This window comes from Alligator mississippiensis, chromosome 9 (assembly GCF_030867095.1).
Source record: "Alligator mississippiensis isolate rAllMis1 chromosome 9, rAllMis1, whole genome shotgun sequence".
Lineage (NCBI taxonomy): Eukaryota > Metazoa > Chordata > Crocodylia > Alligatoridae > Alligator > Alligator mississippiensis.
In genome coordinates, this window is record NC_081832.1 from 5,750,744 (window position 1) to 5,768,805 (window position 18,062).

At 58.1% G+C, this 18,062-nt stretch overlaps 1 protein-coding gene across 3 annotated transcripts in view; it reads left to right on the forward strand.

The window, feature by feature from the left end:
• The window catches only part of LAMA5 (laminin subunit alpha 5), a 119,615-nt gene that overhangs the window by 96,305 nt on the left and 5,248 nt on the right, over nt 1-18,062 (forward strand). For all 3 annotated transcript variants that reach the window (XM_059713212.1, XM_059713213.1, XM_059713214.1), the window contains exons 46-73: nt 264-364; nt 1,152-1,332; nt 1,967-2,110; nt 2,928-3,079; nt 3,178-3,288; nt 4,361-4,472; nt 4,750-4,920; nt 6,181-6,377; nt 6,480-6,596; nt 6,866-7,020; nt 7,443-7,584; nt 7,970-8,072; nt 8,220-8,333; nt 9,780-9,959; nt 10,314-10,456; nt 10,721-10,915; nt 11,651-11,787; nt 12,394-12,547; nt 12,996-13,129; nt 13,237-13,399; nt 14,038-14,169; nt 14,507-14,658; nt 15,087-15,219; nt 15,826-15,966; nt 16,874-17,004; nt 17,145-17,312; nt 17,484-17,616; nt 17,893-18,059. In XM_059713212.1, the coding sequence (XP_059569195.1) occupies nt 264-364; nt 1,152-1,332; nt 1,967-2,110; nt 2,928-3,079; nt 3,178-3,288; nt 4,361-4,472; nt 4,750-4,920; nt 6,181-6,377; nt 6,480-6,596; nt 6,866-7,020; nt 7,443-7,584; nt 7,970-8,072; nt 8,220-8,333; nt 9,780-9,959; nt 10,314-10,456; nt 10,721-10,915; nt 11,651-11,787; nt 12,394-12,547; nt 12,996-13,129; nt 13,237-13,399; nt 14,038-14,169; nt 14,507-14,658; nt 15,087-15,219; nt 15,826-15,966; nt 16,874-17,004; nt 17,145-17,312; nt 17,484-17,616; nt 17,893-18,059 (4,063 nt within the window). The remainder of the gene's footprint in view (nt 1-263; nt 365-1,151; nt 1,333-1,966; nt 2,111-2,927; nt 3,080-3,177; nt 3,289-4,360; nt 4,473-4,749; nt 4,921-6,180; nt 6,378-6,479; nt 6,597-6,865; nt 7,021-7,442; nt 7,585-7,969; nt 8,073-8,219; nt 8,334-9,779; nt 9,960-10,313; nt 10,457-10,720; nt 10,916-11,650; nt 11,788-12,393; nt 12,548-12,995; nt 13,130-13,236; nt 13,400-14,037; nt 14,170-14,506; nt 14,659-15,086; nt 15,220-15,825; nt 15,967-16,873; nt 17,005-17,144; nt 17,313-17,483; nt 17,617-17,892; nt 18,060-18,062) is intronic.

The following is an 18,062-nucleotide window of genomic DNA, read 5'->3' on the forward strand; positions in this document are numbered from 1 at the left end:
GTGACAGCTCCTCCAGGAGCTTGAGTTTGCAGGATGTATCGATACCGCTGGAGGTCACAGCCCCACCAAATAGCAGGAAAGTGTAATGGAGAGAGGTGGCCTTGTGACTAACAGCTTGTCGCTCTAGAGAAGAGAGCACATCTTTCTTCTTTCATCTAACTGAGGGGGGCACCTCTCAGATCACATCAAACCCACTGGAGCCAGGGCTGGAGTTGCCCACCTGTGTCATTTATCTTGCAAATGGGTGTCGTTTCCCCTGACAGTGTGCAGCTGTTCGCCTTGCGGGACCGAGTCGTGCGACCCCCGAACGGGCCGGTGCCTCTGTAAAGCGGGAGTGACAGGTCAGCACTGCGACCGCTGTCAGGTAAAACCAACCGCTGGGTCCCCCCATGCGCCATGAAAGCTGCGGTGGTCGCTGTGCGCTCCGGGTGGGCTTTCCAGCATGGGTTATGGGTCACCCCGGGCTCACCCTGCACTCGCTCCCCTTCCAGCCGTCCTGTGCTACAGGACCCAGGCAGTCCCGGGGCAGAGACAGGGTGTCAATGGCTGCTGAGTTGGCTGGATGGCTATGGGGTGGGTTCGTGTATGTGCCTACAGCCTGGCAGCTACCTGGTATATGCAGGCTCCAGGTAGCTCAGTGGTAGAGCATCAGGCTTGCAGTCCCAGCATGGACGGTTCAGTCCTCAGAGAACAGATGAACATTGGCCAGGGACCGTTCAGGAGTATTCATGTGCGGGGTGGTGCAGATGACCCCTGAGGTCTTGTCTAACCCTAGCATTCCCCTCGGTGCTGGCCTGTTGCACGAGGAAGGAGACTTGGTGTGGGTTTAACTGCAGCTTTGAGGACTTTAGTTGCCACTCTAGGGTGAGCTCTGGTGATCCTAGTTCCCCCACAAGCCTCCTGGCCAGGGGTGAACAGAGAAGTTCACCAAATCGGAGCATCCTTCCCACCGCTTTAGTCTTTGGCTGTCACATGTTTTAACTCCAAGCCAGGAGAAATGCTTGGAAAACAGAGCTGAGACTCGGGCTCCCCTTGGCCACTGTGAGCATCAAGTGAAAGGAGTCTGGAGGCTGAAAAGCTGGCATGTCCTCCCACTGCCTCTGCTCCCCAGGGCACCCATGCAGGGAGCTTACTGCTCTGGCTTTCCCTAGGAGGGGTACTACGGCTACGACAGCTGCTCGGGCTGCCGGAGATGCGACTGCGACGTCGGGTCCCTGGGAGCGAGCTGCCACACGCAGACCGGTCAGTGCAGCTGCCAGCCCGGGGTCAACGGGGCCCGTTGCCACCAATGCGCACCTGGCTACTGGGGCCTGGGCGAGAATGGCTGCACAAGTGAGTGTGTTTCTCTCCTGCTCCCGCGTCTCCTAGGAGGGACATCGAGTGCCCCGGGGCTGCCTCTCCGGCTCTGCTACAATGCCAAAGCACCCACTTCCCGCTCCTTGAAAGCCAGGGGCTGTGGGGTTCTTCCACGGCAGTGCTGGGATGCATCCAGGCTGTGAGAGCAGAGCATTGCTCCAGACTATGCGGAGACACTCGGTCCCTTGTTGTAATTTCACTTTAGGCTTGGCAGAGCACTCAGTGCCCTGGGCACTGCGGGCACAGATCAGCCCCCACTGCATCTGCATGGCTCCTTGGAGCTCCTGTCCATCCGCACATGCAGTTTATCGTATTGCAAGTCCTAGTCCCAGTGGCTCAATAAGGCTGTTTGCACATACAACCGCCTGGCTGGCCCGTGCCATGTCCCAAAGCATTTGCCAGTCCTTCAGCCCATGTCCCGGAGGCTTTTCTGGGCATTAGGTTTCAATAACCAAATGACTGAACTCGTGATTGCTTGCTGTGCAGGAGGGCTGCCGTGCTGCAGTGGGGTCCTGCCGTTTCCTCCCCAGGGGACCTGTGAGGGCAGGGCGGGATCATGGGATCAGGGCCCTCGGCAGAGCTACTGCAGCCTCCTCTTTTCTCCTGGCAGAGTGTCAGTGCAAAGGGGGGTCCTGCGACCCCCGGACGGGGGAGTGCACGTGCCCGAGTGGCCTGACAGGGAAGCAGTGTGACACCTGCATACAGCAGTACGAAATCCCCGTAGCCAGCGGCCCAGACAGCGTGAGGTGTGAAGGTCAGTAGCATCCTTCTGCCATGCCCTGGGGAAGGGACCGTGGGGGGACCAGGCGACTTTTTCAGTGCAAGCGTCTTCTAGTCATCCCTGTTCGTCCCTCTCCTCCCTGGAAAATTCCTGGGGTTTTTGGTATAACTTCAACAGTGACAAAGTTTGGTCCAGATTGGAAACAAAGCCCGGGTATCTCAGAGGAGACGGGCTCCAGCGGCTTTGTGCTTGCGTAACAGAGGGACACCACCTGTGACATGACGCAAGATCTCAGCCTTGTCCCTCTAGTACAGGGGCGCCTGAAAGGAGCACGAATACGGGACGCACCCTTGGTTTTGGCTGCCCCAAAACAGCTAGCAGAAGGATGGGGTAGACCGGCTGTGGACTGGGCTTGATGTTAATCTTAGCCCTGGGGTAATTTTATTGGCCTCACACGTGGGTCTTACAGGTGAGAAGCTGCGGTGAGACCCAGACCAGGCCCACTGTCCTGACTTCTCTCATCAAGCCCATCCCTTATAGTGTTGCCATTGCATTTGCCCCACATGGTGGTGACGACCTCCCAGCCCATTCCTACCTGGACAAGCACTCAGAAATCCTGATCCTTCCTGACCCAGGAACAAATGTGACCGAGGACCCCCCATTTACACCCACCCCAGACTGGCAATCTGGCTAAGAGCTCAGGTTTGGGGGACAGGGGCTCCTCCTTAGCTTTATAGCACCGTGTCCTCACTGCGGTCGTGGGAAAAAGGGAGATGGAAGGAGTTGCCATCATACAAGATGACACATGTCACATCAGTGTCCTTACCTCACCATTTCTCTGCACGGACAGTCTGCGACACCTGCGTGCTTCTCCTTCTGGAAGACCTCCGAAAGATCGAGGCCTCCTTCCCCACCATCAGGAATCAGCTGATTAACCTGAACGCCAGCTCCATCGCATGGGCCCGGCTGCAAGGTCTGAAGAACACCATGGAGACCCTCGCGGTACGTGAAGCCTTCGACGCGGTCTTCGGGCTGCCCCTGCCTTTCTCGGGGCTTTTGGTCCCGTCTGTCTGATTGCCGGCCCCGCGCCTCTCTTTCAGAACCACCTGCGCGAGCACCAGAGATCCATGAGCGGGGTCCGACAACGGGCCGAGGAGCTGGTGGAAGAGAACAGGGACCTCACTCAGGACCTGAACGCGCTGCAGCACAAGGCAAGCTCAGTCCCCTCCCTTGCTGATAGCACTGCACACATGGGCTCTTCTCCCCACTCCCCGCTGCCGGGTCAGCATCCTATGCAAGACTCCACCCTGGCCCCGTCAGAGCCATGAGATCCCCTCTCTGTCCAAAGAGCTGGAAGCCCACTCCCTGACTACCCTGTTTCTCCTCAAGTGCTTTTGTTTTTAAAGGAGCACGCAGCCACTCATTCATCTGTATTTACTTTTCAAGCTGCTCTAACCCTAACCAGCTGAAATAAAGCTTATCAAGCATCATTTTACAGAGCAGGCCTGCGGGGAGAGAACAGAAACAAACCTGTATCCCCTCGAGGACGCACTGCACTTTGGCTGGAAGGGGTCCTGACCCCGCCAGCAAATTATCTTTCTGTTTGTCTTGTAGAAACCCTCTGAGGCTTCGCTCAGGGATAAAGACCCTGTTGTGTGTGGGGGTTTTTCACTAGAGTCTGTGTCCGAATCGAATAAAGAGCAGTCTGTGCCCCAAAGACCTGACCATCTAAGCAAGAGTCAGGGCCCATTTCTTAAACCAAGTGGCATGCAGGAACATCTGTGCAATTGCACATGGGCGATGCACGCTTTAAGTAACTGTGTGCAAAACAATCCCCTGTGCCTGTCCGGCATGACGTAGCTGTGCATTTCTGTACATGCACACACAAACGCCAAGTAGCTGGCAGCTGCCCTGTTTTCTGCTGTGATATAATGAATAGGTGGGTTCTTCCAGCCCTGGATGACAACCTTTGCTGTGGTGTTAATTAGCACAGACAATTTCTGGCGACTATGATCTTGAGATCTTTTGAACAGAATTTCTCACTAACATCTAGCAGGGGTTTAGGTTGTAGCCATGTTGGTCTCATTAACATCTGTGCACCCATGAAGCTAAATCATAGCAGGGTGCAGCATGTGTGAAAATCCCTGCAAGAAACAACTGTTCCAGTTAACTGGTCTCGAAAGCTGTCTATTCCCAGATCCCCTTCCAGGTCTGTCTTTCCCCGCATCTTGGGTCAGATCGGGTCTAATTGAAAGCTTCAAGTAAAGCAGCCTTTTATTTTAGATGACCATGACGCACAGGAAAGCAAACTCTCTGGACGAGCACACAAAAAACACCTACCAGCGAGTGCAGCAGCTCTTGCTAAATATTCGAAGTATTCAGAACAGCATTCAGGGTAAGTGAGAAAGTTATCACCGGCTTGGCTTTTCCCTGCCCCACGTACCATGCTCTCGCTGGATTGAGGGGAATTCAAAAGTAGCGTCAGTGTAGAGTCCTATAGACTTCAAGGTCTTTGGATAAAGGGCAAGGGACAGGGAATGAATCCTAGCAGCCAATGAATCCTAGCTGGTGTTTTATGGAAGAGGGGAGGCTTTTTCAAGGGTCAGGGGATAGAAAAGTAACTGGCTTTTGTAGCTGAAGCCAGCAGGTCACCGCGGTCGCTTCCTCTGCAGAGCTGGGACACCAGATGGACATGTTTGGGACGGGCAACGTCAGCGCCACGTCCACAGAGGAGTTCCGGCAGAAGATGGCCGAGGTGGAGAGGATGCTGAAGGAGATGAGGGAGCGGGATTTCAGCAGCCAGCGAGGGCTGGCAGAGAACGAGGAGGAGGAGGCACAGAAATGTAAGTGGAGCTCGGCTGGCACAGCTCAGAGCATCCTGGCCCAAAAGCATCCTTGCAAATGCTGTTCTCTGGGCAGCCCCTTTCGGTATCCCCCCCGCCCCTCATCGTCCCCTCTTTTGGGAGAGCTGTCCTGTTCACTTGAGCAGGCCTGACTAGCTTTTGCAGCCAGTTCCTCGGCTGGGAGAGTGGAGCACGGCAGAAGGACATTAATTTATAATAGTTCCATTTTCTTCTCTTCCGCAAGTCAGAGCTGTTCCGAAGTGCCGGCAATTGACCTTTACTAGGAGTCCAGACAGATTTTTAGCTCCTCTGTCCAAGCAAGTTCCTGGATTGTCAGGACTCGGGCTTTAAAAAATAAATTGCATTTTAACTTGAATAGCTTAACGCTTCTGCATGACAGCAGGAAATGACCACGTTTGCTCGTTTTCCTCTCGCACGTCTGTCTCCGTGTTCCCCGTTCACTCAGGTCAGCCAGAACGGCAGCATCAGAAACGTGCCGCTCCCTGCTGGGACACACGTGGTGTTTGCGGACGCCCGGGGCGTTTTGCGTTGGAGCGGGCTGCTCTGCCCAAACGACACTCTCGCAAGCGCCGGGAGTCACGTTCTGCTCTCCACTGGGGTGACCCAGATGCAGATTAGGGGAACCGTGGGAAGAGATTTCTGATAGCAAATGGCTCTTTAATCTAATGGAAAACAGCATACATACAGCAGTCCCACTGGAAGCGGGAAGTTGGAACTAGATCAACTTGGACTAGATTTATAGTGACGCTTTTTTTTTTCAGCAGGGCGGGTAGCATTGTCGTGGTTTGTGGTGGATTCTCTACCCCGTAGTCTTTAAAACATATCAGGGCATCTTTCTAAAAAGCACCGTCACGCAAACCCCTTGAGAAACCGCAGGTAACAGCATCCTGGGAGATATTATACACACTAACACTGGATGCATAATGTCACCTCCCACTGAGCTGAACAGTTCACGCAATAAATACAGGACAGCTTGAAAGGGATCAACAATTACACATTTAGTAAGACAAGATTGCTTTGGGATAATGCAGGGGTTGGATGATGTAGATCAGACGGAGGGTAGGACCTAGGTGCAGAAGCTACTGGGTGAGGGTCTACGATCTGTGTTATGTAGGCCTCGGACTAGGTCACTTGGGTCCTTACTGAGATGATAGTCGGGCCAAGAGCCTTCTGAACCATGCAAAAGACCCCACGATCCTGGAGAAATGAGAGTTTAAAACCGAGTTCCTCCTCCCTCAGTGCTGCATCGTGTGCAGAACGAGTTGCATAGCAAAGGGGAGGCCAACCGAGCCCTGGTGAACAACATCAGAGACCGACTGACTCAGTACAACTCCGAGCTCATGGATCTCCGTGACGCTCTCAATGAGGCTGTGAATAAAACGAGGCAGACGGAGGACTTGAACAGCATGAATCTGAACAACTTGGAGGAGAGCCAGGTACCCGGAGGGTTTCCTTTGAACACAGAAGCACAAAGCTCTGAGTCTTGTATGACCGGGGATATGTCAGTTCCTAACTCCCTGCAACATGTGTGTGTCTAGCGAAAGAAGAAGGAGCTGCAGAAGCAGCACGGGCTGGTGCAGGACACGCTGCGCATGGCCGAGGACTCACTGGCCCAGGTCTCAGACCTCCTGCAGATGATTGAGCGTGCCAAGGAGGTGAGTGGCTCAGAAGCTCCAGGGGAGAGTGCGATGGTCTGGGGCAGGCTGCTGGTAGCCCGGGGTGCAAGGCAGGACTGAGGGAGGAGGGAGACATGGGGTGTGATAGGGCTGGTGCTGGGAGAGGGAAGCAAGGAATAAGGGGTGCTAATGGGGGTGCAGCAATGGCAGATCAGTGTCATACCCCTGCAAGGTGTCTCCCACCGTCGGGTGTATGTGCAGCAGTGAGGGGGATGAACACCCCTACGGGGGGCTGTGTGTCCCGGCAGGATTACGAGAAGCTGGCGGCCCTGCTGGATGGCGCCAAGCATCCCCTGACAGAGCGGGTGAAGAAGTTTTCTCCTGCCAGCAGCAAGATCCCAGTGGTCGAGGCCGCCGAGGAACATGCCCGGTTCCTGGATGAGCTCGCCCGCAACCTGTCCAGGTAGTCTTGCCAGTTGGTGAAGGCCTGGGGGCTTTGCTACAGCAAACGCAGGCCATTGATCTACTCTGAGCCGGTGCTGGTAGCAGCGAGATCCTTCCATAGCCAACAGAGGCAGGGTTCAGCTCCAGGACCCTTGTGCCCCACACCCCTCCCTCTTCCAAGAGCTGCAGACAGCGGCAAGGAGAAGCCGGCATGGTTTGGGTACTGCGGACTCCAGACCTGAGGGTGGGGCAGGGAGTGTGGCTTCATGGGCCAGGACAGACAGTAAAAGGCAGCTGTTCAGACTGCTGCCAAGGAGCCTGAAATGGGGGCTCTGTCCCAGTGAGGGGCTGGGGCCAGGGGCCTGTGCTCTTGGCCAGGCACTGCCTGCCCTTGGTGCCCTGCAGGGCTTCTCGGCTTCATCCCTTTGCCTTGAAATGCAGCATCATCCGGAGCACAAACCAGGACGGGTTTATCCAGCGGGCGATCGATGCCTCCAATGCATACGCCAGCATCATCGAGGCTGTAAAGAAAGCGGAGACAGCAGCTGCAGACGCCGCCGATGCTGCCAGTGAGGCTCTCATGGTGCGCAGCTGCCCAGCTTGGTAGACCCCCGCCTTCCCCGGGCACTCACAACCCGTCCCCCACCTAGCTTGTCTGGACTGGGCACGTCACCACCTATTCTGCAATTCCCCAAGCTTCAGCTTCAACTCCCACTTCCATCTCTGGGCACAATGCTTTGCAAATGTAAACGCCCCAAGTCTGCCATCTCTCCACTGTTCCCTATCCCCGTGTCCCACCCCGTGCACACTGGAGGGGCTAGTGCTTTCCCACCAGCATGGCCTCCTTGCCTAGCATTTAACCATGGAGATCAAGAACTGGGGTCTGGGTGTCCTCTTCCAAGCTTGGGCCTCAGGCCTGCACCCGTACTGCGTCCCAGGCAGGGCGTAAGGCATCCTTGTGTTTGCAGGGTGTTGTGTCAGGCGATCTTGCTGCCATAGCAAAAAAGCTGAAGAGGAATAGCAGCGCCCTCGAGGAAGCTGTGAGGCAGGAGCAGAGGAAGCTCAGTGGACGTAAGGGCAGTTCCAGCCATGGAAATGGCTCTGCCAAGTGTTTGCATGTGTTTGGTGGGAGAAGGGCATGGCAGTGCATCAGCTTTGAGTGGAGGTAGCTCAAACCCCTGGGATGGCAGAGGCAAATATGTGTGCACTTTGTTCCAGCTATTAAAGGGACACTGCAGGCTGCCAGGGAGAAGGTGACTGACCTGCGGGCGCGGAAGGACCGGCTCGTGACCCGGCTGCGAGCTGTACAGGACATGCTGGAGGTGGACCAAGGTTTGTTCATAGATTCATAGATGTCTGGGTCAGAAGGGACCTCAGAAGATCATCAAATCTGACCCCCTGCCCTGGGCAGGAAAGAGCACTGGGGTCAGACGACCCCATCCAGGCGTGTGTCCAGCCTCCTCTTAAAGACCCCTAAGATAGGGACGAGGACCACCTCCCTTGGAAGCCCATTCCAGATTTCAGCAACCCTTACCGTAACGAAGTTCTTCCTGATGTCTAACCTAAATCTGCTGTCCGTCGGTTTGTGGCCAGTGTTCCTAGTTACTCCAAGGGTGCCCTGGTAAACAGAGCATCTCCTATTCCTTGCTGTCCCCTCTCGATGAATTTGTAGGCGGCCACAAGATCACCTCTTGGCCTTCTCTTGCAGAGGCTGAAGAGATCCGTGTCCCTCAATCTCTCCTCGTAGGGTTTTGCCTACAGGCCCCTAACCACATGAGTGGCCTCCTCTGAACCCTCTCAAGGTTGTCCACATCCCTCTTGAAGTGCAGCGCCCAAAACTGGATGCAGTACTCCAACTGCAGCCTGACCAGTGCCGCATAGAGGGGAAGCATCACCTCCTTGGACCTGTTTGTCATGCACCGGCTAATGCACGATAAAGTGCGGTTAACTTTACTGATCGCTTCGTCACATTGACAACACGTGTTCATCTCGGAGTTAACAGTGACTCCAAGATCCCTTTCCACTGCGTGCTGCTGAGAAGGTCCTCCCCACACCTGCAAGCGCGCTGCTGATTCCCTCTCCCCCGGTGCAGCACCTTGCACTTGTCCTTCTTGAACTGCATCCTATTCTCTTCTGCCCACTTATCCAACCTGTCCAGATCCGCCTGGATTTGTTCCCTACCCTCTGGTGTGTTAACTTTACCCCATCATTTGGTATCATCTGCGAATTTGGACAGAGTGCTTCATAGGCAGCCACTTCTTCTGGACAAGCATCCTCAGCATCACAAGAGGGGAGTTTAGGTGTAGTCCGTGCTCCTAGTGGGCACCATCCAGGAAGAGTCCCTGCATTGCTGGTGGGCTCTGCACGCTTGTGAAATCACTGGCATAAGTACGACGCTGTGTGGAGCACAGGAGAGGCACCAGCTTCTCCTGCCAGCTCCACTCTGGCCTGCGGCAACCCAGAGCAAAGAGGGCCACGCTGTTGTGCGAGGTGGGTGAGTGGCTGCTAGAGGCATGGAGGAGACCGCAGCGCATGTTCCCATCTACAGCCTCTGTCAGGACCCGTCCTACCACCTGCATCTCCAGAGAAAAGCTCTTTGCAGGGACTAAATGCTTAGGCTTGTTCTCTTGGGTCATTCCTATACTCAAGGGGACGTTGCCTTCAGCCCACCCCATGCTGGTGAGGAGGTACCACATTACCCCCCTATCCTTAGCTTGTGGCTGGGACCTTCCTGCTGGCCCTGCCTGTGTTTGAACCCCCTCTCCTTTCCTCTCAAAGATGGCACAAAGGAGGCTATCCAGAACGCCAAGGATGCGGCGGCGAAAGCCAACGAGACAGCGGCCCGGGTGCAGGACACCCTGAACAGCATGAAGAAGAACCTGGATGAGTGGAAGGACCAGTACGGAGACCTCAGGAACGAGGACTTGCACCAGGCAGTGCAGGACGCCAAGAAGTCGGGTGAGTGGTGATGCGGCTGGGCCAGGGGAAGGGGCAGGGGTGAGCCCTCTGCTGAGCGTGGCTCTCTCTTCATGAGAGGGTAGTGTTGGGGCTAGCATTAGCAATGTGGGCACTCAATCCCTGTCTGCCTGCCCTTGGGATACAGGCTTGACTGCACTCTTCCGCCTCTATTTTTAAAGCCCTCTTGTCCCCCCACTGAGCCTTCCCAGACCAGTCCACCTGTCCCAGGGCCTCGCCACCAGCTGCTGCTGCTTTACTGGTGTCTTTGGTGTGCACCTGGGGCCTTGATAGTCACCAGTCGCCCTCGCGGTCCCTCTCTTTGGGTCTGTCTCACGGCCTCCCCACCTGTCATAGTGTCGAGCTTGGAGAGCACCATCCCGCTGCTGCTGGGCAAGCTGAGCAACCTGGAGAACCGGAAGAACAAGAACGCCACCGTGTCCGAGAACATTGTGCGGATCCGCCAGCTCATCACACAGGCCAGGAATGCTGCCAGCAAGGTAGGGACCGGAGGGAGAGGGGCCCGGTGGGATCCCCTGAATGCTGGCTGTCCCGGGAGGGTTGTCTGTCTGCCTCGACACAGTTGGCTCAGGCTGACACACAAGCAGAGGAAGAAATGTGGAGTCTCCATGATGCTCCCTGCACTTTTGATTGCCCTGCGGTGGGCTCTGTGCAGCCCACGTCTCTCCCCTGCGGCGCTTTGTGGCGGTCAGGTCCTGCTCGCAGTTAGCGAGTGCCCTCGGCTTTGGTTTCTCCTGCTCCAGGTGAAGGTGCCGATGAAGTTCAACGGGCAGTCGGGTGTGCAGGTCCGGTCCCCGAGCGACCTGCCTGACCTGGCAGCGTACACCTCGCTCAAGTTCTACATCCAGAACCCGGAGCCCAGCAGCGCCAGCGCCCCGGCACGGCGCCAGGGTGGGCCCGACGAGGGGCGCTTCGTGCTGTACTTGGGCAGCAAGGAGGTAGGAGCCACCCGCAGAAACGCTTCCTCGTGCGGCAGGGAGCTGGCATGCTGAGCAGAAGCAGGGCTGTGGCTGGAGGACCCAGCACGAGGATGGGCATGTGCTGGAGGTGGTTGCCCTGAAGCAGGGATCATGGCAGTACAGAGCTCTGGCTGGGGGTAACAAGTCTTCCAGCAGAGTGGGGTCCTTGGCACTCGCTCGTATGCCAGCCAAGGAGGGGCCAAGCCAGACGGTGTCCAGCCCCCTGCTTTCTCCTGCCCCTGGAAAGGGCTTTCCAACCCGGGTGCCGAGAGCAGGACATTTCTGTTCTCACGGAGCAGAAGGCACTCCGGATGCTGCCTTTATCCTCCGTGCGGGCCAAAGGGAAGTGGGAGCAGACGCCCAGTGCCCTCTCCCACTGCCCTAGATGCTGCTCACTACCAGAGTGCCAGCAGCATCGTGTGTGCCCATGTCCCCCCCTCCCCACTGCCTGAACACCCCCTCGTGCATGTTTTGCTTTGATCCCATCGCTGACCAGAGCCCGTCCCTCTGACTTGCAAACTCCAGGCCCCGCTGGTGCTGCATCATTTGGGTTTCAGCAGGGAGGTGCTCTTAGCTTGGCACTGGGTTGCTGTAGGCAGCCTCGAGTGACCCTGGAAGATTTTGCCCCGGGCAGCGCTCTAGGCTGGGAAGCCCCGAGAGCCTCATGGGAAGCTCAAAGCTGATTTTGCGGGGGGCTGTTTGCTCTGCTTTCAGGGCACTGGAGACTACATGGGTGTCGTGCTCAAAGACCGCAAGGTGCAGTGGGTCTATCAGCTCGGAGATGAAGAGCCCACCTTCCTGACCATCGACGAGGAGATCGGAGAGCAGTTTGCCGTGGTCAGCATTAACAGGTATGAAGCTTGGCGGCATTTCCCAGCAAGGGGAGGCAGCAGCGAAGCGAGGGTCATGCTTGGGATACAAGGAGAGGATGCCGTAGGTTGGGCCTTCAGACTGAGCTTGTGGGCTGCAAAAAGTGGCTGGGACTGTAGAATGAAATCTCAGATAGAAGAAAGGGATCCAAAATCTCAGCTAGAAGAAAGGGACCCAAAATCTCAGCTAGAAGAAAGGGACCCAATATCTCAGACAGAAGAAAGGGACCCAAATGCCTTCTGAGCTCCACGGGGCCGTGGTTATGTGAAGGGGCAGAGGGGGTCTGGAAAGCAGAGGCTTTCCTTGGAGGAACTCTTCGCTCCAGGGCACACATCTTCCTTCCTCAGAACAAAGGTCTAAGCAGCTGTGGTGACAGGGACACTTAGCACAGACTTGTAAAGCCCCAGACTGCTGTAGGCAAACAGGAGCTGCGGGGCTTGGCTGCCTACATGCAAAGGCAGCGGGATGATTCCTCCTGCTCTAGGTGCGGTGCGGTCCCTGGGTCAGTCTGGAGATGCTCATGCTGGGGTCTGGGTTCCCGTCCCCTGGCACTGACCCTGGTCCTGGCCCTCCCTCTCCACGCACAGGATCCTGCAGTACGGACACATGTCGGTGACCATGGAGAAGAAAACCCTGCACGAGACAAAAGGCGACAGCGTGGCCAAGGGGGAGCAGGGGCTGTTCAACTTCGATCTACACAGCGTGGTCTTCTACGTGGGTGGCTACCCCTCCAGCTTCATGGTGAGAGGGGCCTCGGGGTCCCGGTGTGTAGCTCTCAGGACCTCTACCAGGGGGGTGGCCTGTGCTGTCACCTCCTCGGGCTTGGCCCACTCCCTGCTCCCCTGCATGAGGCTTTGCCGTACAGCGAGGATTGTTTCTCCTGGCTCGTGCCTTTGGCAACTCAGCTGGGGCAGGAGTGCATGTCGGGCTCTGTCCTGAGCAGGCACCAGCCCCCCGGCCACATACTGCACTGATCCGTAGGGCAGCATGCCTGGCCGTGAATCCCCTCCCCGGGAGGGACCTGACTCCCTCCCGCCCTGTCCCTGCTGCGAGCTGCTGGAAGCTGCACCATTCCCCCATGGCAACTCTTCCTACCGGTCTCAATCCTGGGTCCCGTCCGCTGCTCCACATGCCCCTGCCCGGGCATCTCTGCCCGCTGCCCCTCACCTAGACGGCTTCTCTCCTGCAGCCGCCGGCCACGCTGCACTACCCTGGCTACCAGGGCTGCATCGAGCTGGACACGCTGAATGAGGAGGTGGTGAGTCTCTACAACTTCCACCACACCTTCCACCTGGACACGGCCACCGAGAAGCCCTGCGCAAGGTAAGAGCCCGGCGCTTGGCTGGGAATGGCTCCCGAGGCGGCCCAGGGAGGCCACTGAAGTTTCACCCAAAGGGCAAGGCTCCAAGCCCCCCTGTCGCCCTGCACAGGTCCAAATCCACGGGTGACCCCTGGCTGACCGACGGCTCCTACTTCGACGGCACTGGCTATGCCGAAATCAAATTTGAGAGCCAGATCGGCCCCACCAAGCGCTTTGAGCAAGAAATGCGCATGGTCTCCTACAACGGGATCCTCTTCTTCCTGGAGCACGAGGCGAGCACCCGGCCCCTTCCCCACCATTGCTGGCCCTTTTGAGACGAGCTGCCTCTTGGCAAGGAGTCGTAGAGGAGGGCGCAAGCCAGGAACCCCGTTGGTGCTGCCGTCCCAGGCCTGACCTGGGTCTCGCTGTGCTGTGGGAGCTGCATCAGGCCTTTGCACCCCAGAGCCGTTATGGCTGGGCTGTACAGACAGTGTGCCAGCTGGAAGGGGGATAGGAGAGGGGTTTGGAGCATGGCAAGGGGTGGTTTTGCTTGGGGCTGCTGGAGGGCCAGGCTCTCAGCGCCCACACAGCAAAGGGGGCTCCCCTTTCAGTGCTGCTGCATATGAGCGTGCACGAGGAGCCCGGTGAGGGCCGTGCAGTGCCAGGTTACAGATGATGCTGGCCGTGCTTTTGTGGGAAGCCCGGCTTCCTTTCCCACCACATCTCTAGGCTCACAGGCCTCCTCCCAAAGTGCTCGCTGTGGCAGCCATCGGCTGCTCCCCAGACCCCGGGGAGTGACAAGAAGGACGGACGGGGATCAGGGTCAGGAGCATGTTCCTTGCCCGGCTGCAGAGCAGCACTGGGGTCTCCAAACCCCCTGATGGTGGGCAGGGGATGAGGCTGAGTTCGGCTTGCCTTGCCCTCCCCGCAGGGCCAGTTCCTGTGTCTGGCGGTGCAGGATGGAAAGCTGGTGCTTTACTATGACTTCAGCGATGGCCTGAAGGTGGCCGAGTCCAACAACAACCTGGCATTGCTCACCGTCAGCAGCACCACCAACAAAGCGGTAAGAACGGGGAAGCGCCTGCTCCAGTCTCTGCCAGGGCCCCCGCGACTTGGCATCTCGGGGTAGCTTCTCATGGCAGAGCCTGGCACTGGGTTTTCTGTCAAGACCGGTGTAGGGCTCACCGGTCTGGCTTGGGCTGCTGGCCTCTGATGGTACGAGCTCCCCTCGTAGACCTCTGCTCTTCCCTGCATTCGGCTGGGTAGGGCTGCAGCAGTGGGATGAGGCTGTTCGGACTGGCAGAGATGCTCCCCTGGGCCCAGGACCTCTGCCTGCCTTTGGGCTCAGTCCTGCTCCCCGCCTCGTGAGGTTGCATATCACTGTCCCCCTGGGTTTGCAGGTCCAGATCTACCTGCTCAAAATGGACAACAAGAAGCGCATCCTGGTGCGTCTGGAGCGATTGACCATCTTCATCGTGGAGCAGGAGAACTCCCTGGAGAACGCCGTCTCCTACTACCTGGGCGGCGTGCCCCTGTCAGTGCTGCCCGAGAGGTGAGAGGCCTGGGGAGACTAAGGAGGGGGGTAGGGCAGGAAGGTGCATCACCCCCTCTCCTTGCTGCTTGCACCCCCTTCGTGAGCTGGGCATGGCACCTCCCTCTGGCCTTGCCAAATGCAGCCTTGGGACGCGGCCTGCGCTGTACACGTGGCAGAGCCAGCCCAGCCTCTGCTTACGTGGCCCCTTCTCCCCTTCTCCAGCACAGCCCGGGCAGACTCAGGGTTTCGTACTCCCCTCCTCCCCTCTGGGCAAGCCTGAGGTCCCTGTCCTGGGGTGGGAGAGGGCGCTTGCTCCACGCACATCTCCCCTGGCCCACAAACGAAGCTGCCCGTGGTCCCCAGGCGTGTGTCATAGGCATCCTGCCAGGCTCGTTTGCCATTTCCCTGGCGCAGCCCCAGTCCCACCACAGATTCCTCCCTTTCAGCTTGAAGGCCATCTTCCCCAAGGGCGGCTCCATCCGGGGCTGCATGAAGGGCTTGAAGGCTCTCGGGAAATACGTCGACCTGAAGCGCATGACGACGACTGGCGTGAGCTACGGGTGCACCTCAGACCTCCTGGTAAGCACGGCCCAGCTGCCCTCATCCCTGCTCCTGGCATGTCACTCCACACGTGTACATGGTGCCTGACCCCGATGGGCATCCCAGGCAAGGCAGGCTGTTAGGGGGCTCAGAGGAAATATTTGGAGCCTAAGTGAGGTCTCAGAGCCCCCGTTAGAAAATACACGCAGAAGTGGAGCTCTGTGTGGGACACTCATAGATTGATTGATAGATGTCAGGGGCTGGAAGGGACCAGCCCCTCCGCTCCAGGCAGGAAGACAGCTGGGGTTAGGTGACCCCAGCGAGGTGACTGTCCAGTCTCCTCTTGAATTGATGGGGCCTGTCACCACCTTGCAGCCTCTCTGTTGTATGGCAGTGCCGTTACCCCCGTGCAGAGCAGCGAAGGTCACGCACAGAGTCAGTGGCCAGGCAGGGAAGGGGAACAGGCTCTCCTGACCTATACCCATGAACTCACCCATGCACGGCTGCAAATGCCTGTTGTTAGCCTGCCTAAAAGGAGGCTGTTCCTCACCCCGCTCTCAATGATGCCCTGTGCCTGCCCCACTGGCCTGTAAAGAGCCCCCGACCAGAGAGACGGGCTGTGACTGTCCTCGCCCGCTCCGTCAGGTGGCACGCTCGGTGAAGCTCCACGGCCACGGGTACCTGACGCTATCTCTGAAGAACGTGCCTCCGCTGCAAGACTTCTACACGGGCTTCAGCTTCCGCACGAGCCAGAGCGACGGGCTGCTGTACTACCACGCCACCGCGGTAGGCGCCCCGTGCGTCCCGGCACTGTGACTTCACCTGCAGGGGGGACTCGTGCCTGAGCCCTTTAGGAGGGGGTGGTGCAAATGTGCTCGTGCTGAGCAGGGCTGCAGAGGGGGAAGGAGGAACCAAGGTTTCTGCTTCTTTACTCCCCACCAACCCCAACCCTGCAAGAAGCCAAGTGCTCTCAGCCCCACCTGTGACTGTCACCCGTGTGCTGAGACACGAGGTCTCTGTGCCTCAGTAACAGCCCGGCTGGGGGATCTCCAGACTGGAGATGCAGTGGCATTGGAGACATCTGCTTCTGCTGTATTTCTTAAGCCCATGGCAAGGGGGCTGTGTTTGTCCACAGCCAGGGTGGGCAGACACGATGGTTATACCAGTGTTATAGTGGGAAAGGGGTTCTGATACAGCTGTGACGAAACCACAACCCTGCTTCATTCGGGGTTAGCGGGGGCATTGGAGCAGCTGATGTGCACCCCCAAGCTGCGTATCCTTCCCCCTTTTAAAGTGGTAGAAGGCTTCATCTGTCCTCAGCCATCATTTAGCAAAGCTGGGTGGGGAGTGCAGAGCAGAGAGGGCATCTCTGGTTTCCAAGAGGACTGTTGGTTGTGCACATATGCCCCATGTGTTTGGGAGCAATGAAATCCTCCCCCGGTCCCTTGGCCCAGGGATCTGGGAGCCAGTGGGTCTGTATCCCTGGCTGGAGAGAGACCCCCCCTGACCCCAGATGCGACCCAGCGGAGGTCACGTCACCCCAGCGGTACCCTTCTCCTCGCTGCAACCTGCGCAGCCGGCCTGGCCCCCGGGAAAACTCCTTCCGGCAGGGAGAGTGGAGCATGGTCCCTTCTCTCCCTACTGCCGGATAGTTACAGTGGGCATGTGGGGGGAATTGGTCCTTTCCCCTCAGGAAGGAAAGTGCCAGGTGTCCCTGAAGAGCGGCCAGCTCGCCCTGGAGGTGCTGAGGACGGCGCTCACCACCCAAAACACCTACGCGGACGACAGCAGCCACTATGTCGCCGTCTACAGTGATGCCAGCGGGTAGGTCCTGCAACGCTGCCAGGGAGGTGGGGATCGGGGAAACGGTCTCGCCCCTGATCTCCTGCGGCCTGGGGAGGGGGCATCTCAGCCACATGGCTCTAGCTTTCTCCTGCCTTTAATGTGCCCCGTTCCCTCTGCAGGGTCCGGCTGTACGTGGACGACGAGCTTCAGGAGGCCACGCAGGCAGCCGAGGGCGCCAGCAGGCAGGGGCTCCAGGAGGAGCAGCTGCGCTTCCAGCTGGGCGGTCTGCCGGAGACCGGCGCCCTGAGCAACCTGACGGGCTGCATCGGGAACGTCTTTGTGCGGCGGTGAGTGAGGCCAGGCAGGCTGCAGCCTCCACCCAGCTGAGACCCCCCGCCCCGTTCCCGTGCCCTCTCCTGCACTTCCCGCCTGGTGACCCTGATCCAGTGCCCCCTGCCAGGAGCCAGAGCACCATCCTGCAGCGCTCGCCCCCATGAAGCCCCTTCTCTGTGCCGCAGGAAGTCGGACCCGCAGATGGTCGTGGACCTGCAGCAAAACGTGGAGAGCTTCAATGTGACCATGAGCTGCCCCCGGGACCAGCAGCCCCAGCAGATGCAAGTGTCTCCCAAGAAGGACCGGCGGAAACCGAAGGTGCCCCGCGCTCTTCCTTGCCACGGGGCCCAGACAAAGCCGAGGGCTAGAAATGGGGCAGGGTGGGGGAAGCCCGCCAGCCCCGTGGTCCGTGGCAGTGCTCACGGCCATGTTTTCCAGCCGTCTCACCCTGTGGCATCTTGCTGGACAGGGAGGTGCATCTCCCAGCCCCGCATCTCCCCGCTGGCCCCAGCCCAAGCTGCCCTGCTCAGCGCAGAGGCTTTACAGAGGCTGATGGTGCTCAGCATTTCAAAGCAGCATTCGGTCTTCTTCCAGGGGCCGAGCAGGCCAAGCAGGCTGGCCCTGAAAGGCCGCCGGCAATCCCAGGAGATGACCTGCCTGTTACCCCGGCACCCCCGGGCAGCTAGAGGGGCCTTCCAGTTCGGAGGCTTCTCCATGAGCCGTCTCGAATTTGATGATATCCCCGAATCCTTCCAAGAAAAGTA